Source organism: Schistocerca nitens, chromosome 6 (genome assembly GCF_023898315.1).
Source record: "Schistocerca nitens isolate TAMUIC-IGC-003100 chromosome 6, iqSchNite1.1, whole genome shotgun sequence".
NCBI classification, from domain to species: Eukaryota; Metazoa; Arthropoda; class Insecta; order Orthoptera; family Acrididae; genus Schistocerca; species Schistocerca nitens.
Window position 1 is genome coordinate 44,340,272 of NC_064619.1, and position 23,378 is coordinate 44,363,649.

At 40.8% G+C, this 23,378-nt stretch overlaps 1 protein-coding gene across 5 annotated transcripts in view; it reads left to right on the forward strand.

Annotated features, from left to right (window-relative positions):
* The window catches only part of LOC126263669 (peroxisomal multifunctional enzyme type 2), a 533,675-nt gene that overhangs the window by 423,969 nt on the left and 86,328 nt on the right, over window positions 1-23,378 (forward strand). For all 5 annotated transcript variants that reach the window (XM_049960781.1, XM_049960779.1, XM_049960778.1 and 2 more), the window contains exons 2-4: window positions 9,614-9,680; window positions 18,889-19,026; window positions 19,138-19,290. In XM_049960781.1, coding sequence (XP_049816738.1) covers window positions 9,623-9,680; window positions 18,889-19,026; window positions 19,138-19,290 — 349 coding nt within the window. In that variant the 5' untranslated portion in view covers window positions 9,614-9,622. The remainder of the gene's footprint in view (window positions 1-9,613; window positions 9,681-18,888; window positions 19,027-19,137; window positions 19,291-23,378) is intronic.

The window sequence follows — 23,378 nt, forward strand, 5'->3', positions numbered from 1 at the left end:
TTTAAGAGTCTACCTTTGTACCTGTGTGGTCAGTGCGGCTGACTGGTATGCAGAGGACACGGGCTTCATTCCAGGGATTTTTCCTCGGTGGGAGGACTGGTATGGGGTGGACTCAGCCTTGTGAGGCCAAGAAAGGAGATAATCAATCGATTAGTAGTGGTGCCGAGGTCAATAAACCTAACAGTGACTGGGATAGTGGTGTGCTGACCACGTGCCGCTATGTACTGCATCCAGTGATGCCACTGGCACAGGATGACACAGCAGTTCGTCAGGCCTGATTGGCCCATCTAGGGACGGAAAGCAGAACTTTACCTTACCTACCATTCAAGTTAGAGGACAGTGTTGTAACCACTGTTACAGTTCACTCAGTTTTTAGGACTCAGTGCAGCAATTGCCTGCCTAGATCAGAGGACTGTATGATAAAGCAGGTTGTGCAGACCACTGTCCTGCATAATGTTGAACTGGTGTCGGAAGTAATGAAGTCACCATGAAATGTTCAATAGGTACACTCTTGAACTGTTGCTTTGTAGGCAGCGTGATACGAGGGCGTTTCAGAAAGTAACCTCCGATTGGTCACAGTGCGGGTTGTGGGAGGATTAGCGACGCCATCTGTGCGTTCACGCACTCAACAGGTCAGTCGGCGTCAAGCCGTGGTCGAGTGAACGTCGTACCTGCGCTAGTTTAGTTTTTGTGGCAGTTTGAAATGTGTGCTGCAATAGAAAACCCCGCCAAATGTGAAGTGCGTGCTGTCATAAGGTTTTTTACAGCCAAAGGATATTCTGCAGCAGCTATTCATCGTGAGCTTTGTGCCGTGTACGGACCGAGAGTTATGAGTGAAGGAGTTGTCCGTGAATGGGTACGTTTATTTAAAAGTGGACGAGAAAATGTTCATGATGAAGAGAGGAGTGGTAGACCATCATTGGTGACTGACGAACTCGTTCAGACAGTTGATGCAAAAGTTCGTGAAAATCGACGTTTCTCAATGTCGGAGTTGTCTACTGGTTTTCCACAGATTTCTAAGACTCTCTTGTACGAGATAGTGACAGCAAGATTGGGTTACCGTAAGTTCTGTGCACGATGGGTGCCCAAAATTCTTGCCGACCACCACAAAACTCAAAGAATGGCCTCTGCATTAGACTTTCTGTCACGTTATGAGGACGAAGGAGAACCATTGTTAAACAGAATCGTGACTGGTGACGAAACCTGGATTAAGTACGTGAACCCTGAGACAAAAGAACAATCAAAGATGTGGGCACATTCAAATTCGCCTACCAAACCAAGAAAAGCCTCGCAAGATTTTTCTGCCAGAAAACTGATGGCAACGGTGTTTTGGGATGCCAAAGGGGTGTTGTTGGTTGAATTCATGGAACGTGGTACGACCATTAATCAAGACGTGTACTGTGAAACAACAAAAAAGTTACGACGGGCTATACAGAACAAACGCCGTGGTATGCTGACTTCCGGTATCGTTTTTTTGCACGATAACGCCCGTCCTCACTCTGCTCGCAGAACAACGGCCCTTCTTGAGTCCTTCAAGTGGGACGTTATCAACCATCCACCTTACAGCCCAGACCTGGCGCCAAGTGATTATCACCTCTTCATGCATTTGAAGAAATGGCTCGGGTCACAGCGGTTTGATGACGACGAAGAGCTCAAAGATGCGGTCACAGGCTGGCTCCAGGCACAAGCGGGTGATTTTTATGCAGAAGGAATTTCAAAGCTTGTGAAGAGATACGATAAGTGCCTCAATCGCTATGGAGACTATGTAGAAAAATAGTGCAAAGATGTAGTTGTAAGATGTATATATTAAAATATTTTTATTTAACTTGGTGTATTTTTTTAAATCAACCGGAGGTTACTTTCTGAACGGCCCTCGTACATTAGGGCTCTTCGGAAAGTACGGTCTGATTGGTCGCGAAATGGAAATCACTGTGGAGTTCAAAAATGTTAGCTAGACCTTCCGTCTACTTCCCTACATAGTCCCCGCTCAGGCTTGGACATTTGTCATAGCATTGTACCAATTCCAATGCCCTCATCATTGAAGGCAGCCACCTGTGCTTTTCGCAAAATCTCTGCACTGGTCTACACACACATCTGTGGCAAAATGCTGTCTTCATAGCCAGCATTTCATGTAAGCAGAAACGAAACTCAGTGGGAGCCAATTATGGGCTGTATTGTTGGTAATCAAACACTTCCCATTGAAAACATTGCAGGAGCATCTTCATTGTCCCTGCAGAGTGCAGGTGAGAATTACCATGAAGAAGGAAATGCATGACAGTCACGTTATGTGAGCTGAGTAGCTTCAGATGAAATCTCTCACCAGATCCTCGCACTTGATGGAAGACACTTTTTTCTAGGCATCTTTATGTGCTCACTGTGCTCTCAAAACTGAAAAGAGCGACGTGATGCGGTCGATGGGCATACTTGTCACTGCACAACACATCTGTGCAAAGTTTCATCAGATTGTCGTTTTCATTTCGCAGACGATCGGACCTTACATTCCGAATGGCCCTCATACATTTGAAAATACTATGTATACGAACAAGGAAAAAAGTGAGATGTTCTTGTTCGTGTCTGGACATGGAGGACAGGTAGAAGGTTGACTCTTGACTGTGTTGTTATTGACCTGAGACAAATTGTAACTAATTGCAGAATGCCCTTTCATAGCATACTGATAGTATTGAAAATGTTTTAAGCAGAATGATCAAGTGAATAACTTTCTGAAACAGTTTAACCCTACCCTATTCAGCAATAAGTTGTATTCTTGTAGAGGATATATTACATGCTTGTATACTCATTGCAGCGGTTCACAGCATTTAGACCTGTGTATGAAGCCTGTCCAGGTTAAAGTTGGCTGTGTGTACTCCAAGCAACTCTTCCAAATGTTGTGTAGATGAAGGATATGTATTGGAAGATGTAACAAGTATCTCTTCAAAATGGGATAGCTGCTTTGGATTCCCCTGGTTGAACGTTTGTTCAGTTTTATTCAAAAAGAGAACAAGAATTTCAAACACATGTTTCTTAAATATTCATTCATGAGACAGATAGTATATTGATATGTATCAGTCTTGCTGATATTTGCCTTAGCCATGAGATATTTTGGTATTTCAGATTTAGGTTCTTAGAAAAATGTTTATCTTCCTCTAACGGCATATCAAATGCTTCTGCAGTTGTAAGATTCAGAGCTGGTTTTAGAATGTCAGTAAAATATTTCATTCTGGTTGTATTCAAATTTGTATTTTGCAGAGATTTGGCCAGTTCTTTGCATAGTCAAAACACTTCATTAGCGAATGTCATGTAAAAAATAGTCTCAAACTTTTCCTGCCACTTCGCATAGCCTCAAAGGGCTGACAGTCTTCTTTATCTGTAATTGAGTTCTGTGCATTCCATATTTCAGTCACTGTTTTCTTGATGTAGCCATAGTGTTCAGGGAAATGTTTCAGAGATTTTATCCTTTTAGCTCATGGGTTGGACATCAGTCATTGAACTTTCAGTTCTATACACTCTCTCGATGAAAAAGACTCTTCTTTCTGTGGCCTTTAATTGGTTTCTAGGTCACGCTTTTCTTCATAATGTAGCTGCCAATAAGAAACAAACCATTCCTATTTACAATATGTGTCATTCCTTCACAGAAGCTTAAGGCAGGATAGGATAGGACATAGTTGGAGCTATGACATTTAATGCCATCTGACGTAGGCAGTAGCTTCAAGGATGTGACAGTTTGATTTGGCTATGAGCAAAAATTGCTGTCAACTAAAATACTGGATTTGCCTGTAAATCATATACATCTTCTTGTAAAGGTAAAAATCTTTCCATTTATGCAGTAACTGATGTTCTTCAGATCTTTAGGTGTTCCACAATGTCACCCAAAGTGAAAGAAAGAATTAAGAGGGCTTCTGTTGAATTCTATGGGATAGACTTACAGCCAATCGAAGTACTCAAGAGAGCAGCACTGATAAACTTGATGTTGGCTGCATTAAATGTTGATGTTTATTCTGAACGAATCAGTGTAAAAGGATAACTGCTCCATCCTCAACTGTGTCTGGGCACATATTGGGCTAAAACTGCTCAAGGTGTTGCCAACAACAAGCACTGTGCAGGGTCCTAGTGCAGATGGCTTAAGCTTTTTCCTCATTGTTTCAGAGTGTAGTTTGAATAAGTACTTTCACTGGAGGGCTCTGATTTACTTCGAATATCTTACACTTACATCCCTGTATGCATCTTGTCAACCTTCACATCTCTCCCTTCCACCCATCTGTAAATCTTGCACACTAGTTTCAGTTGCCATTGGATAGACCAATTATTATTGTTTCATCATATCACAGTAATGTGTATTTGAGCATGAGGTAACAAATTTATGTGTGTATTGCGAAAAGATTTTCATTATCAGAGTATGGTTGGTGAGCAAAAGGGGATACTAATTGCTGTAACTGCAACTGCCACATACCAAGATGTTGATGAGAATGAGTTATTTGTTAGTTTGAGATCTCCTTGGTGGTTATTAGAACTACAGCTGTTTTCACTCAGGACTGCAACAGTACGCAAGAGAGCTATTGAGGACTTGTATTGACTGAACTGCATCACTGTTGTCAAGGAGTGTTGTTGACTCACTTCTAAGGGCTGTGCTGCACCTGTCTCTTCCTTTACTACCAAAATGATTAAACAAGGAAGTAACAGATAGTAAGCAATACACCTGATTTGCGAATAAAGGTTAGGATAACCATGACTTTAAGTAAGGGTTTCAGTTTTTCTGCTACACCAAAACCACTGTTTTTAATATCTTTAACCAGAACTGTTGAAGAAGCTGTCTGTTGAAGAAATAAGATGAAAATCCCATCCACCAAAGTACAGTATAATGTCTGAAAGAGCAGCACTTTATAATTTGAGAATTCATTCTGAAACAGTTCTGTTCCCAGCAGATAAAAGTTATGCAAGAATCCTGCTGCAGAGGACTGTCTTCACAGATAATACCTAGACCCTCTGTTAGGTCACCATTTAGGTATCTGTGAGGCCTATCAAGAATGAAGATCATATTATGATCTTCAGTAGTTAGCAGTATTTGCTGTGGTTGAGTGTGGGGATATAACAGCAGACAGAGGAAAGTTTTCAGTACTTTTAAACAAGTTGGATATTGTGTGAACCATGAATTACTACAGATAACTGAGAAGCAGTGGTATTTGAAGATTTTAATACTGAATTTGTTTGGATGGTTCTGATCGAGGGCATTTAGAATGAGTGATGTACAGCTTTAGTTTGATTCCCAGAATTAACATTCCCAACAAGAACAGGAGGACATAGTGCAGCAGCAGTTGATAATTTATTTCTAATTCCAAATACTTTTCATGAAGTAAATTAGCCCCTTAATAAATTATATATCTGACTGTAATGGTCAAATGGCAGCAATAAAACACAATAAAACATCCCCATGAATTAGGTTGAACTAAGAAGGGAAACTTACAGTGTAACAGAGTCATACATGCCAATCCAGTTATAATATTCAGAGATAATTTACTTGATGAACAATGGGAAGAAGTTTAATGAGGGCACACTGTAGTGAAAAATTGAATAATTTCCCAATAATATTCCTACAAAACTGTGAACCCACCTTCTTTTTAGAATGGGTCTGTGAAAACTAAGAGAAAGGGTGGCAAACATTTGGGATCAAAATATCGTGTACCACAAAAAGGGACCATTCTTTACTGCAGAGGACAAGTTGTAATCAAGAATTAAGGGGGACTACAAGCAGTACAGCAATATTCTTGATTGTATCATAAAAAAAGGGAGCAACCATGTACTAAGCATGCATACGCACCCCCCCCCCTCACTCTCCCCCCCACCCCACCACCACCACCACCATCACCCCCCCCCCCCCCCCCCACACACACCCACACCCACAGGAACAAAGCAAAGGCTGTTTGCAGCATTACTAAAAGTGAAACAAATAAACTGAGCATGGTAAGACAAACAATATTCAGCTCCCAGAAGACAGTAGTAGTGAGAAAAATAATGTTAAATTCAAATAATTTGTTAAATTTAATGAAAAATTTTGGGAAAGTATAACATTGAACAACCTTTCTGAGAATAATTTTTTAACAGCAGCTCAGCTTGGCCTCTTTAAAGTTGAAAGCAATATAATATGATTTCTCAAACTCAATGCTGGTAGAACCAAACAACAAAATTACCATTTGGAATTTTGTATGAACATGTAAAAGTCATAAAATTCTACAAGGGAAACTAAAATAGTGTGAAAGCTCAGGACCATTAACAAATGATCCAATAGGAATAAGATTAAAATTGGAGTAGGAAAATGTGAAATGTGTTGTCCCACAAAGCTTAGTGCTTGGTTCACTTCTGTTCTAGCACTAGCCATAATATATTGTTAGTATACTGTACAAAAGTAGCTGGCAATATTTGTTTCTGCCTAATCTATAATTTGACTCATTCCATAACCCTAAAGGCTCTCCTTCATGTTCGGATTTGGGAAACACTGTGTGAGAATGAATGAACACATATGTAATATTACCTGTTCCCATCTAAGAGTATATTATGTCTGAGTGCAAATGTCCTGCTTCATATTTCTGCCACATGTCTGCTCCTTTTGATTATCTGCTGAGAGTGAATGGCCTTCATAACCCCACTCCCCCATTTATGAAGAGGGACTAAGTCAAATGTTTTTATTACCTCTTTCACATTTAATTTGCAGCATTTAGGTATGAAATTCTATTTTGAGTGAAGTTGGTGTTTGGTAAAATAAGGGCAAATACTTTGTCAATCTTCTAAAAAAGTCAGCTTTGTGGTTAAGGAATTATTCTTGCCTGTAGCAACCTAACACTTTCAGCAGCTTAACTTTGTAAGCTTCTAATTTGTCTGCCAATATGTTCTCAATGTTCCAGAAAATGTTCTCAATGTTGCAATAGCAAGTAGTGGGTCCATCTTTGTCAAATGTAATGTAAACTGTCAATTTTTTTACAGGCTTTGTACAGCATATAAAATATGTTAGTAACATTCGTTAAATTGTGAATGAAAATTAAAAATGTCCAACAACTGCATTTGATGAGAATGATAAAAACAGCGTCTTTCTTCCCTTATAAATGCTCCTCTTCTTTTTCATGTTGTTAACACCTTTTTACATGTGCTGTTGTGTACAGTTTATGAAGGGCAGATATAAACTACTATTTGGTAATTGTGGTAATCTTTTCTGTTTATACACTGTCCAGTAACATTAATGTTACCACCTGTCAAAAGTTTGAATAACCACCTTTTGGAGTGCAGACTCCTGCGAGAAGTGTAGGAAGCAAATCACCGAGTTTCTGGAAAGTACTGACAGCGTTCTAGAGCCATGCCGACTCCACTGTTGTGGCCAGCAGCGCTAAGTTTCTCGGTTGAGGATCCATGGCGTGAACAGATTCTCTATTGGGTGTTAATCCGGGGAGTTTGGTGGCCAGGGGATTATGGTAAACTCATTCTGATGCTCTTTGAACCACATTCTGTGAGCTGTGTGACACATTGCATTGTCCTGCTGGTAGATGCCATCTTGCTAAGGAAAAACAGACTGCATGTAGGAGTGGACGTGATCCCCAAGGATGGATGCATATTTGTTTGATCTGTTGTGCCTTCCAGAATGATGAGATCACCAAGGCAGTGCCATATAAACATTCCCCAGACCATAACTCCTTCCTCTGGCCTGGACCCTTCTGACGATTGTTGTAGGGTTTTTACTTTTAGGCGTTTCACATCCAATGGAGGATAAAACATGATGCATCTGAAAAGGCCACATGTCACCACTCAGTGGACATCCAGTTGTGGTACTGGCATGCAGATCCCAGCCTTTGTCACCAATTAACAGTAGTCATCATGAGTGAATGAATCAGGCGCATGCTGCAGAGGCCCATACGGTGCAATGTTAACTGAATGGTCACTGAGGAGACGTTGTTCGTAGCTCCTCGGTTCATCTGGGTGATTCATTGCTCAACAGTTGTACATATATTTGCTCATACACATATCCGCAGCTGCATCCACCACTGTCATCTATGGCCTGTGGTGCACCTCAGTTGTCTCAGCACTGGTTTTGTATAGCGCCATTTTGCCCTGCACAGTTTATTAACTATGGAGGCCAGTGAACAGTGTACAAACTTAGCCGTTTCAGGAAAGTTTCCATCATTGACCTGAAAGCCAATGATCATGCCCCTTTGGATGTCAGATAAACTGCTCCATTTCTGCATTATGACAACAACTGCATTGTTTTCCACATCCCCTGACATGATTTGTATACCCTCCACTGCCATTGCTGCCACCTGCCGCCTGTGAGTGGTTATTGCACGTTGTTGTCGAACATAGGCCTTCTCTAAATTTCTTTTTAAGCTGGAAATCTTCACTGAATGTATTTTTAGTTAAAAATGTAGTGCTGGAATTGAAACACAGTACTAAGAAAGGAAATTAAGAACTAGCTTAGTCAGTGGCAAACAAGTGGTCAAGACTTGTAACTGTGATAGTGTGAAAATATAGAAACCAAAAATGGGTTCTTCAAAACAAAGTTCTCTTCTCTTCCTTGTGGCTGAAGGGGAAATTAGGAAAATACTGGAAAAAGCTGTCTTGTTTATCCAAGCAAATTGTAGCCTGCCTAAAATCTTTATTAAGTAGTCTTTCGTGTGTATTTTTTCTCTTTTTATTTTTGAGTGACAGCATAATGTCCTGTGTAACCTTTTAAGGATTCTCTGAACCTCTCTACAATGTCTAAAGTTCAAATTCTAGTACCCAGTTTTTGCTGCTATTTTATTTATTGTGGGGCTGTTCATAAAATTATTGGTACATTGAAACTCCAGACACTAAACGAATGTTTGTGTAAGTGTCTTGCCACCAGGCTGAGCACTGCAATGCTATAATTTCATGATTTGAATTTAGCAATGTTCTTTTATTTTGGATGGACTAAGTGAGGTCGAGGCAGTTGACTTGTACTTGGTCTGTCCTGCTGTCCAGATTTAGTTTTTTTTATATGGTTTCTGTAAATCATCCAAGAAGAATGCTGTGACACACAATAAAACACATGTCTCTTGCCAATGCCTTGCTGTGTCTTATTTCACACAACCTTGTCTTTGTGATGGGTGCCAATTTTCTAGTGTAACCCCAAATCTAGAATGTACAAAATAAAAAGTTATTGAACATGGGCAGACGTGTCATTTCTTGTATTTTGTTTGTCTGAAGCTGCTAATAAAATCAAATTTTTGATTATAACACTTATCATTTTACATTTTGACATCTATCTTGTTACTTAAAAACATTTGAACAGAACTCTTGCGTACTGTGCTTCTGCCACTAACAGCTTTTGTATTTATAATGTGTCAGCTGCATTGTTTCCTACAGTTGTAAAGTAGAACTACTTTGTGCCTCATGTCATTGTATAGCTATTCATTTGGCCTACCCTGTAAGGATTGTGCTTATGTTTATATTTTCTGCATGATGAGGCAGTACATTTTCATTTCTTGGATGGACTTATTTGGAAATACTTGATTTTTCTCATTTACAATTATTGTGTATTACTGAATTGTCATCTGATTCTGCTTAGATAATCCTTTATTTCCTGTTGAATCTTGTAATATGTAAAGGTTTATTTCAGTTTCCAGTCATGGCTGACAAACTGAGGTTTGATGGACGAGTCGCAGTGGTGACAGGTGCAGGAGCAGGTAGGAAACCACAAAAAGAGCACTCTTTATCTTTCAAGCTTTTGCTGTTGTTACTTCGTATTATATAGAGTCGTAAAGCAGAGAACGTAAATAAATATGTTCTCTTGAAATCCTCGAGAAAAGAGTTTATTGTCCCTTGGGTTTAGTCAGAAGGAGGAAATTCTGACTCACTGTTCTGAAACAACTATTGAACAGAGCCTATTCCATAACCAAGGCTCTAATCCATGTATCTGTGGTGGTGCTCAACTTGGAACTAGCCACTTTGAATTCTGATGTTGGAAGAAATAAATCCTGATCACCAGACTTTGTGCCAAACTTCTAGCTTAAATTCCAAATCTCTCTGCGTATTTCATAGAAAGAGCACTTATGGCAATTGACAGTTATGAAATAAATTCACATAGGCCTACTGCAGCTATGCGTTGATGTCAACTGTTCGTGACACACGAAAATTTATGCCAGACAGGACCTCGTACCTGGATTTCCTGTTGATCATGGGTGAGCACACCTGCAGCACCGATCCAAACTACCATATCTCACATAGTCACAGCCGTTATGTTCTCATAATTTGTGATTCCCATACAGGGAGATACAAATATCATCATTGCAGCCTGTCGAGGCATGGATACATCACTGATGTGTCCAGTGTCTGTGTTTATACAGTGTCTGCTGCATCTTCACAGCATAATGTCCTTCAGACATGCTGAAGGAGCAGACTTTGTCACTGACAGTTACAGTTGTGGTAAAAATTATGAAATAGATCACAATATGGGTCTATTCCTTCAGACATGCGTTCATGTCTGAAGAATGTTGTTTTGTGTAGACACAGATACTATATAAACACAGGCATTGTAATCATCAGTGACTTGGATAGTGATCTGTCCAAAGTACTATGTCAGTATAATAAAAGTGCAGCTACTCATAGAGGTCCAGTGCAAACTGTAATTATTGTATGGCAGCGAAACTTCATCAGTGTTCTAATGCGAAACAGGTTTATGTTGCAAAAAAGTTCCAGTTCTGGCCACCAGGTGCAGACCTGGCACCGTGAATGCAAGACAGACAGACATATAGAAATGTTTCCATATGTAATAGATTAGGAATGGGACATGGGCAAAAAAAGGTCAAACAATATAAGTATTGGGGACATAGACGAGATGTTGTAAAGCACCAACTTTGCTCCTGGTGCCCAAAATTGTAACTATTCTTTTTCCAGCTTAAATCAGTTCCGCATTAATGCATTAGTAATACTGCAAAGTTTCACTGGCGTACAATAATTATAGCCTACACTGGACCTCTGTGAGTAGCTGCACTGTAATTATGGCCACCTGGTGTATGCATGTTAAGCATCATGACCTTCTTTGTTACATTCTGAGAGAAGCATAGTATGTGACGGCACCAGGTTTCACTCCCTCAGTTCTCTCATAATCACCAATGCTACACTACAATTCCACTCACACTCATCACAGTCACATTCACTTTACAGACATGTGCAAGGCACAGTGCACACATGCGTTGAAGGAAAGGTGCCATTGTAAACAAAGAAAGAAGGCCTTTTCAGCTAGACAGCAAAACTTAACCCGTAGGTTTACCCAAATGACAATGGCACACAACTTTACATCTTACTATTTCACCAGTTATTAGAAATGCATACGTAGAGAATCCAGTATTAATGCAAGAGATTCTGGAGAATACATAATACTTTGTTTCAAGACAAGGTGAAATCTGTTTCCTTTGAGCATAAGAAATATTATAGTGACTGGCTATAGCACCTAATTTTGATGTGAGCAGCATTGTTTTGTCACATAAGGCTGTTGACTGCCCTGCAGTGCGATGATAGAAAAACTGTAAATTTGTACTGGATCATTGTCTTCCACTTGCAGGCTGTAGCTCTTAACTTTGAAACTCACGGCTCATCCAATTTCATACTGTCAAAAATACCTCATCTGTTAACACAGTGTACAAAACAAAAAGTAATAACTAGTGTAAAAAGTTTCATGTTCTTAAGTGAGTATGTTGATGAAAACATAACTTGAAAAATCTGTGTGACAGAGCTACTGAAACGTTTGTGTTCAGCTACTTTTGCCTTAAGAATAATTGCCAACTCTGTACTGAGAGAGGAAGAGCAATGAAGCATTGTCTTTATTGTACTGTTGAAGACACTTTGTTGTATGTAACTTGAAAGTTCTTATGAATCCTTTAGTGAGTTTATTGGTCTCAGGATGAAACAGTGCAGTTGTGAAGCATGAAGTGCCATTAGTTTCACAAAGTAGTTTAAATTCCTGAGAAGGACAATGTGTGCTGTTTTCAGTGGCAATACGTTTTGGAGCCACGTACGAAACATTTTCCTTGGTCATCAGATGACTGCCAGAATTGAAAATTTTATTCTAAAGATTCCCAGTTGGAATTCACTCTGCCCACTCCCAGCCTGTTAGGGTATTTGGTTGAAAGTAATGAAGTCCTACAGTGGCCCACCCTACTCTCACGAGCTGGGAGAAAAAACCTGATGAAATTTATTGTCAGTTCCTTGTAGTTTGGGAACAATAGATACATTCACCAATACCATTCTAGAAGGAAAAATGATCTGCACTTCCCTGCTGTAAATCTAGTGTTGGCACTATTATACTATTTTATCTGTTGTGGTGTTTTCTGTTGTTTTGGGGGTATTATTTGGATAAGATTTTGGTTTGTACTGTTGGCTTCCAAGTGACATACTGATAACTAAACTTATCGTTTGCGTAATGTGTCCAGTGACGAAATCTTGGTGAAGCACTGTTAATGCCATGTAATTGTCTGTTCTTGAGTTTGCAAAGAATCACCATGTGATTGCAGGTTCGAATGCCATGTTTCCAGTCTCTCTCCAAATGCACATCAAAGTAGATATCTGGAACTCTCTAGATATTTATGAGAATGTAATTGTAGAAGAATAATTAATTTCGAGTCTCGCCTATTAATCATTTGAGATGAGCTCTTTATTTGTTCTGATACAGTACAATATTTCTATAGAGCTGTAGTAGTTTCGAGATAATCTTAATGAGAACAATAAGGAAGAACAGTAGTCAGAATAGTTTACATTCCGGATAACAACAAAAATTATATATAAATCAGAGATGATAGTACTGTTCACATCTCTCTTTGAGTTCTAGATACATCACACAGTGTCAAACTGTCATGTCACTAATAAAATTGTTCACGTTAAATTGTCAAACAATGGAAAATCCTGAATGGAATGTAACAATATTATGAGAAGGAAAGTTACCACTCACCATATAGCGGAGATGCTGAGTTGCAGACAGGCATGACAAAAAGACTCTCACAATTAAAGCTTTCAGCCATTAAGGTCTTCGTCAACAATAGACACACGTACGCACGCACGCACGCACACACACACATACACGACTGCAGTCAGGCAACTGAAATCACACTGCGAGCAGGAGCACCAGTGCGTGATGGGAGTGACGACTGGGTGGGGGTAAGGAGGAGGTTGGGGCTGAGAGGGGGAGGGATAGTATGGCGGGGGTGGCAGACAGTGAAGTGCTGCAGGTTAGACGGAGGTCAGAGGAGATATGGGAAGCGGAGGGGGAGGTAGTGGAAAAGGAGAGAAATGAAAAGACTGGGTGTGGTGGTGGGATGATGGCTGTGTAGGCTGGAATGGGAACAGGGAAGGGGCTGGATGGGCGAGGACAGTGACTAACGAAGGTTGAAGCCAGTAGGGTTACGGGAACGTAAGATGTATTGCAGGGAAAGTTACCACCTATGCAATTCAGAAAAGCTGGTGTTGGTGGGAAGGATCCATATGGCAAGAGTTGTGAAGCAGTCATTGAAATGCAGGATATCATGTTTGGTAGTGTGTTCAGCAACAGGGTGGTCCACTTGTTTCCTGGCCACAGTTTGTTGGTGGCCCTTCATTCGAACAGACAGCTTGTTGGTTGTCATGCCTACATAGAATGCAGCACAGTGGTTACAGCTTAACTTGTAGACCACACGTCTTTGATGGGATAGGTGATATTGGTGACTGGACTGGAGTAGGTGGAGGTGGGAGGATGTATGGGACAGGTCTTGCATCTAGGTCTATTACTGGGGTGTGAGCCTTGAGGTAAGGGATTTGGAGCAGGGGTTGTGTAAGGATGGACGAGTATATTGTGTAGGTTCGGTGGTTGGCAGAATACCACTGTGGGAGGGGTGGGAAGTATAGTGGGCAGGACATTTCTCATTTCAGGGCACAACAAGAGGTAATCAAAACCCTGGCAGAGAATGTCATTCAGTTGCTCCAGTCCTGGGTGGTACTAAGTTATGAGGGGAATGCTCCTCTTTGCCTGGACGGTGGGACTTTGGGAGGTAGTGGGAGACTGGAAAGATAAGGCATGGGAGATTTGCTTTTGTACAAGGTTGGGAGGATAATTACAATCAGTGAAGGCTTCGGTGAGACACTGGGTATATTTCGAGAAGAACTTCTTGTCACTGCAGATGCGAGGACCATGAGTGGCTAGGCTGTATGGAAGGGTCTACTTGGTATGGAACAGGTGGCAGCTGTTGAAGTGGAGGTATTGCTGGTGGTTAGTAGGTTTGATATGGACAGTGCTACTGATGTAGCCATCTCTGTGGTGGAGCTCAACATCTAGGAAAGTGGTTTATTGGGTTGAGTAGGACCAGGTGAAGCAAATAAGGGAGAAGTTGTTGAGGTTCTGGAGGAATGTGGATAGGGTGTCCTCACCTTCGATCCTGATAGCAAAGATGTCATCAAAGAATCTGAACCAGGTGAGAGGTTTAGGATTCTGGGTTTTTAGGAAGGATTCCTCTAAAAGGCCCATGAATAGGTTGGCATAGGATGGTGCTATGCTGGTGCCCATAGCCGTATCCCGGATTTGTTTGTAGGTAATGCCTTCCAAGGAGAAGTAAATGTGGGTGAGGATATAGTTGGTCATGGCGACTAGGAAGGAGGTTGTTGGTTTGGAATCCGACAGGCATGGGGAAAGATAGTGTTCAATAGTGGTAAGGCTGTAGGCATTGTGAATGTTAGTGTACAGGGAGGTGGCGTCAATAGTGATGAGCAGGGCATCATGTGGTAAAGGGACAGAAACTGTGGAGAGTCGTTGGAGGCAATGGTTGGTATCTTTTATATAGGAAGGTAGGTTCTGGGTAATAGGTTGAAGGTGTTGGTCTATGAGAGCAGAGATTCTCTCAGTGGGGCCACAGTAACTGGCCACAATGTGGCGTCCTGGGTGTTTAGGCTTATGGGCTTAGGAAGCATGTGGAAGATAGGAGTGTGGGGAGTGGTAGGGGAGAGGTTCTGGGATGGGCCTAAGGATTTAAGTAGTGACGGGAGGAAGTATCTGTAGGTGGAAGTATCTGACGGCTAGCGGAGTCCTTCTGCCAGGTAATCCTTGCGGTTCAAAACAACAGTGGTGGAACCTTTGTCTGCTGGTAGAATTATAAGATCAGGATCAGTTTTTAGATGGTGGACTGCAGTTGTTTCTGCAGATGTAAGGTTAGTTTGCATGTTGAGGGATAGCATCTCTGATATATGGTGAGTGGCATCTTTACTTCTCATAATATTGTCATGTTAAATTGTGACATTACAGCACAGAAAGAAGAGAAATATGCTGCTATAAAACTCTTACAATGTTCATATAAAACTCTTACAATGTTCATGGAAACAAAATTCACAAATCTGCAACTAGCCATTATACACACTTAATAGCTAGATGCAGCTTTGCTATTAACTACTCATTTATATTCAAGAAACCCAGTGTCATATAGAAGAAATTGTTAAGGAGAAAGGACTTTGTGCACACTCGTGCCCACACGCACACACACACACACACACACACACACACACACACACACACACATTTTATATTACATAATATTTGCATCATGACAATTTTTTGTGCAAAATGATCCATGGAACATGAAAGTAACTAACTCAAACATCTAGGGGTGATAGATCACATCACGGGGTACAACTTTCGTTAGAGAGAAAATGTCCACTGATGCTTCCTAGCAACTCTAGACATCCTTTAGTATTCACCAGCCTTGGTATGAGATTGCCCAACCTGTTATGAGATTTTACCAAATTAGTAGGATCAGCTAACCAGGTGTGTGGCATACTACCTACCCCAGGAATCGATATAGTGATTTTGAACATGCAAACCTGAAGAGTTAATCTCACTAAGCAGAGAAACATATTTTAGAAGTGAATCAGGAACTTAAATATTGCAGAGCCTACTCCATTCCATATGCGAACAGTTGCAGGGGCATGAATTTTAGGTCAAAGATAAGGGGCTAGGTATGTTGTAAAGTACGATAAGGACCTTACAGAGGCTAGGAGGGTGGCAGGAGGCAGCAATGGATGATTTGGAGAGGATATTGGGGAGAGCTCATCTCATTCCTAGATGTAACTTGAGAAAGTTTTTCAGTCTTGACAGAGTAATTTGTTGAATCATTCAAGATCTGGATGGGACTTGGTGACAAATAGATGCTTCTGAGATTTTTGGAGTGGGAACCGAATCTGAGTGACCCGACACTATTTTGCAAACTTAACCAACCTATCCCTCTTTTCTCCCCGAGTAAGGGACCAACAGTTTTAAACACTAGGTGTAGGTTTCTTTCTACATCTCATTGTATCTATCAGCAATACTTACATGAACAGAATGTGTTATAATAAGCTATGACTATTTGGAGAAAAAAAAGATGAAGCCCATGACTACGGCATGGGAAAGTCTGACAGGTATCTGAGCAAATTTAATACTATATTTAAATGTGTTTTGCTAATACCACAACATGTGCCTCAAGATGAACAAGTCCATTTTACTTATTAATTTGAAACTGTTGTTATATTTAATAATTGGGTAATAGCAATACATACAGATCATAAATGTGTAGAGTGTAAACTGGCTCTTCACGCATTGTTGCAATAAAAATTTACCAGTGATATGTGAAACATGAAAGTAACTACGGGATTACCAGAGGATTATAGTAATGACAAATAATATTATATGAAATCAGTGGTGCAGAAAGTATATTGCTTCCATAGAAATCGGTTTACACAAAGTTATTATTTTTATGAATGAAGTGATTGATATCCACCAGTATCGAAGGGGTGTCAGTACCAGGATGGTATAAAAATAGACTGCAGTGAAGTAATGATGGTAGTTTCTGCAAGTTACTTCCCTCTGCTAATTTACATATTGAATTGTTCCGTATTCCCATTGTGCAAGTGTTATCTGAACATGTTGAATGAGTAATAATAAATCTGTTGTAATAATAAATCTATTGTTTGCATGTGTGCTGTACCATTTCATGAAGGATCTCCTCTTTTGTTCACCATTCCATACACATGATGAGTGATCTGCAGTTCATTTGCTTTGTGCTTTAGGTACTGTTTTATATATATTTTCATGTTTTTAAATCTCTGCTCTTCCCGGTCACAAATTTTTTACATTTGGGCTTATAGTTGCTACCCAGAATATACACACATCAAAAAAAGTTTTGCATCACCCTGGTTCCCAGAACTCCTGAAAATAGATGTTAACTGTGGATAGTGTATCACAGACACAGTCCCTTTGACTGTTCAGAGGTGTCACTAAACCCCCCCCCCCCCCCAAAGATACAAACAACCATGCATGAGCAGTGGCTATTAGACAGAGGGAGTGCGACAGCCAATCTGTTCCAGTCATTCCACCAAGACAGAGGTACACGGCTCGTGTTGTCTGTAGTTCAACCATGCCTAGATGGCCAATAATGTGGTTTGATTGTGTCCACATTGTTACTTTGTGCCAGGAAGGGCTCTCAACAAGGGAAGTGTCTAGGTGTCTTGGAGTGAACTATAACGATGTTGTTCAGACATGAAGTAGATACAGAGAGATAGGAACTGTCGATGACATGCCTCGCTCAGACTGCCCAAGGGCTACTACTACAGTGGATGACTGCTACCTACAGATTATGGCTCAGAAGAACCCTGACAGCATTGCCACCATATTGATAATGGTTTTTGTGCAGCCACAGGACGTCGTGTTATGACTCAAACTGTGTGCAATAGGCTGTATGATGCACAACTTCGCTTCCAACGTCCATGGCAAAGTCCATCTTTATAACCATGACACCATGTAGCGCGGTACACATGGGCCCAACAACATGCCAAATGGACTGCTCAGGATTGGCATCACATTCTCTTCACCAATGAGTTTCGCATATGCCTTCAACCAGACAATCATCCAAGACGTGTTTGGAGGCAACCCGGTCAGGCTGAACGCCTTAAACACACTGTCCAGCGAGTGCAGAAAGGTGCAGGTTCCCTGCTGTTTTGGGGTGGCATTATGTGGGGCCGACGTACAATGCTGGTGGTCATGGAAGGCGCCGTAATGGCTGTACGCTATGCGAATGCCATCCTCCGACCAATAGTGCAACCATATCAGCAGCATGTTGGCGAGGCATTCATCTTCATGGATGACAATTCGCGCCCCCATCGTGCACATCTTGTGAATGACTTCCTTCAGGATAATTACATCGCTCAACTAGTGTGGCCACCATGTTCTCCAGACATGAACCCTATTGAACATGCCTGGGATAGATTGAAAAGGACTGTTTATGGACGAAGTAACCTACCAAAGACTCTGAGGGATCTACACTGAATCACCATTGGGGAGTGGGACAATCTGGACCAACAGTGCCTTGATGAACTTGTGGATAGTATGCCATGACGAAATTATCAATGCAAGAGAACGTGGTACTGGGTATTAGAGGTACCGGTGCATACAGCAATCTGGACCACCACCTCTGAAGGTCTCGCTGTATGGTGGTACAACATGCAATGTGTGGTTTTCATGAGCAATAAAAAGGGAAGAAATGATTTTTATGTTGATCTCTATTTCAATTTTCTGCACAAGTTCTGGAACTCTCGAACCGAGGTGATGCAAAACGTTTTTTGATGTGTGTATTACCAAAAGTGGACATAGAGTTTTGTTATTTCTGTGATATAGTGTGACTTCCTTGCTGTATTGGCAAGTTCAATAATTGTATGCAAGTGTAATTTGAAAATGTATGCAAATATAATTGTTTATTGACAGTGTAATGAATTTTTATGATAAGCATCATTATCAGCTGTTTGTCAGCACATATCATGTGGAAGCTAACTACTGTTGTTTTATATGATTCTGTCTTTCGTTTGTGAAGCTGTGACATGGTAATTTCTCATTCCATATAATTTCTGTAGGTCTTGGTCGTGCTTACGCTCTTCTTTTTGCGGAAAGAGGTGCATCTGTTGTCGTAAATGACCTTGGTGGTGGTCGACATGGTGAAGGTCAGAGTACAAATGCAGCTGATAGTGTTGTGCAGGAGATTAAAAGAAAAGGTAACAAATATATTTTTATAACTTGGTTAAGTTGCATCTCTTTGAAACACTTGCGGAATGATTTGAGTTTTGTTGAAGGAACTGTCATTTTTCAAAGTCTTATTGTTAAAGGTGGTGTTGCTGTAGCAGATTACAATTCAGTTGAAGATGGACACAAGATCATTGACACAGCTCTCAATAATTTTGGCCGTGTGGACATTGTTGTCAATAATGCTGGAATTCTTAGAGACAAATCATTTGCACGAATTAGTGATACAGACTGGGGTAAGTATTATTACTTTTTTACAAAAAGTGACTGAATAATGAAGACTGCTATGTTGGGTTATTTAAAATTACTGTTAGGTCTTAGGGGGATCATTGTTTACGTGAAATCCCATGGATAGCTTTGGCTTGGATCCCTCATTTATTTCCAGTCAATAATGACAAATAAATATCCATTGATTATTGACCTGTTGTACAGCGAAAGGAACCAAACACTTGTAAAAAGATTTTCTTTAGAAAATACCATCGTAATCAAGCAAATATTAAGCTACTAATACCAGAGAAACAGCAGCTATGTAATGAATCTGAGGAGGCAGCAGCTTTGTTCAGTGTTGCAGCTTTATTACTAATTTACTCAATCAGAATTAAGATGGCATACAGGAGGTGGACAAATACATGGAAACACCACAAACCCACACTACCACGCCTAATACAGTGTAGGTAAACTGTTGGCATTCAAAACAGCTTCAATTATCTTGTAATGAATAAATACAGATCCTGTATGGTTTTCAGGGGAATGTTATACCATTTTCCTGCAAAATAGTGGCAAGTAGAGGTAGCAATGGTGGAGGTCGATAGCAATGGGGCACCCTCCTCTCCAATGTAGACCATAAAGGCTCAGTAATATTGAAATCTGGTGAGCGGTGGTGAGGGGAGATGTGGCAGTTCTCCTTGTGCTCACAAAACCAGTCCTGGATGATGTCAGCAGTATGAATAGGCGTCTTGTCATCTTGGAATGCAGCATCACCATTGGGAAATAGACATTTCGCCAAGGGGTGGACCTCATCACTCAAAATGTGCACATAATCCTAGGCAGTAATGTGACCTTGTAGAGTAACCATGGGGCCATGGAATACTACAATATGGCCACAGAAATCCCCACCATGTTTCACTCCTGGCATGTAAACTCAGCCAGAAGCTGCAAACATTGCTCCATATTCCAGGTTTTATGGTATTGGCACCATGTTTTCTTGTTAGGGGCCTTTGCACCACTGATGAGTGGTTTTGGAATTCCATCTCACCCGGCAATTTCCTGTTACTGGAGCTCCCTTCATATTGTTTTGGTGCTGACAGGGTACACGAGTGCAACATTTAATTCTGCTGTGACTTTTGCAGCCACTATCCTCTTATTTTTCGTCGCAGTTGTCGCCAGTGATTATTCGTCATGATCACTCAATGCAAGCTTTTGTCCACCTTGTGACTTATTGGATGTTTTTCTGCTTTCCTTGTACACAGTATAAATCTTCGATACAATGCTACCTTGAAAAACCAAACACTTCTGCTACCTTGGTTAGGGAAGCACCCGCCATTCAAGCCCCAACATATTGCCCATGGTCAAATTCACTTAGCTCCAGTATAGTAATTTAGTTCCAGTATGATGGACATAGAGGAATTATAGGCGAGGTTCCAACAGATTGTAGATCATGCTGTGAAGAAATATGTGCCTAACTAGCAAATTAAGAATGGGAGAGACCCACTGTGGCTGAGTTTCGATATTTGGAAAATGCTGAGGAACCAAAGGCTGTTGCGCTCTCAATTCAAAAGAGAATGCAGAAATGATGACTGGCAAAGTAAGTAGAGATTTGTGAATCTGTAAAAAGATCTACGCACAAAACGTGCAACTTTCACCATCGTTTCTTAGCGAAAGATGTGGCCAAGAACCCGAGAAAATCCTGGTGTTATGCAAAATCACTAAGCAGCTCTTATGCTTTCATCCATTCACTCATTGACCAGTCTGATGTAGCAGCAGAAGACAGCAAAAGGGAAGCTGAAGTTTTAAATTTCGCATTTAGGAAATTGTTCACACAGGAGAACTGTACAAACATACTATCATTTGACTGTCACACAGACTCCTGTATGGCCAAAATAGCAACAGGAATTCCTAGTGGAGAGAAACCTGAAAGAGTTGGAAACAGATGAGTCACCAGGTCCAGATGGAATTCCAATTCAGTTTAACAAAGAATGCTGTAGGGCGTTGGCCCCTTACTTAGCATGCATTTATCGTGAATCTCTCGCCCAGTGTGAAGTGCCAAGTCATTGGAAAAAAGTGCTGGTGACTCCGGTATGTGACAATGGTAAAAGAACAGGTCAACAAAATTACAGACCATTATCTGGAATATCGGTTTGCTGCAGAATTCTTGAATATATTCTCAGTTTGAATGTAATAAATTTCCCTGAGACTGAAAAGCTTCTGCAGACAAATCAGCACGGATTTAGAAGCATTGCTCATGCAAAACTCAGCTTGCCCTTTTCTCACATGATGTACTTTTAACTATGGATGAAGGGCAACAGATAGATTCCATATTTCTAGATTTCCATAAAGCATTTGACATGGTGCCCAACTGCAGACTGTTAACAAAGGTACGAGCATATTAGATAGGTTCCCAGATATGTGAATGGCTAGAAGACTTCTTAAGTAATAGAACCCACTATGTTGTCCTCGACGGTGAGTGTTCATCAGAGATCAGGGTAGGGTATCATCAGGAGTGCCCCAGGGAAGTGTGATAGGACTGCTGTTATTTTCTATATACATAAATGATCTGGCAGACAGGGTGGGCGTCAATCTGAGGTTGTTTTGCTGATGATGCTGTGGTGTGTGGGAAGGTGTCATCATTGAGTGACTGTAGGAGGATACAAGCTGACTTAGACATAATTTCCAGTTGGGATGAATGGCAGCTAGCTCTCAATGTAAAAAAAGAAAAGAAAAAAAGGTAAGTTAATGCAGATGAGTTGGAAAAACAAACCCATAATATTCGAATACAGCAATAGTAGTGTCCTGCTTAACACAGCCACAGTGTTAAAATATCTGGACATAAAACTGCAAAGTGATACGAAATGGAATAAGCATGTGGGGATTGTAGTAAGGAAGGCGAATGGTCGACTTCGACTATTGGGAGAATTTTAGGAAAGTGTGGTTCATTTGTAAATGAGACCGCTTATAGGACATTAGTGCGATCTACTCTTGAGTATAGTGTTTGTGATCTTCACCAGATTGGATTAAAGGAAGTCATCGAAGCAATTTACAAGCATGCTGCTAGATTTGTTACTGGTATGTTTGAGAAAAACATAAGTATTACAGAGATGCTTTGTGAACTCAAATGAGAATTCCTGGAAGGAAGGTAAAGTTTTTTCCAAGGAACGCTATTGAGAAAATTTAGAGAATTGGCATTTGAAGCTGCCTGCAGAATGATTCTAGTGCTGCCAACATACATTTCATGTAAGGACCACAAAGATAAGAAACATGAAATTAGGGCTCGTATGTGGGCATATAGACAGTCATTTTTCCCTCACTGTATTTGCAAGTGGAAGAGGAAAGTAGTGGTGCAGGGTACCCTCTGCCATGCACTCTATGGTAGCTTGTGGGGTATGTATGTAAATGTAATGCACTCACAATTACACAGAACACTGTCCTGAGCGTGACTGACCCTTGCAACATGTTTAGGATATTCCGCAGGTTTCGTTTCTGGTCAAATACAACAGCGTGCTGGCTTGGCTAGCATCTGCATGTATGTTTTTATGATGCATTTCCCACATTGTTTCTATATTTTTGTCCAACCCCTGTAAGTGTTTATGACATTCCACCCAAACCACGCACCCCCATCGTTTACCTTCCTCCTAAGATCTACAAACCCAATTATCCTGGCCATCCTATAGTTGCTGACTTCAAAGCACCCACCGAATGTATACCTGCTTTAGTTGATCAACACGTACAACCCATAGTACAAAAACTCCCCTCCAACATCAAAGATACCAACCATTTCCTAGATCGTCTGAAATCTGTGCCGTCCCACTGCCACCACACACCTTGCTTGTCACCATTGATGCCACCTCCCTCTATACCAACATCCCCCGCATACATGCTATGTCTGCTGCTGAACATTTCTCAGTCAGTGCCCACCTGATTCTAACCTATGACATTCTTCCTTCTCATCTTAATCAACTTTATACTTACCAACGACTCCTCCACCCTTGAGGGGCAGACATACAAACAGATTAGGGGTATGGCCATGGATACCAGGATGGCTCCTTCCTATGCCAATCTTTTCATTGGTGACTTGAAAGGGGCTTTCCTGGGATCCATAAGCCTTCAG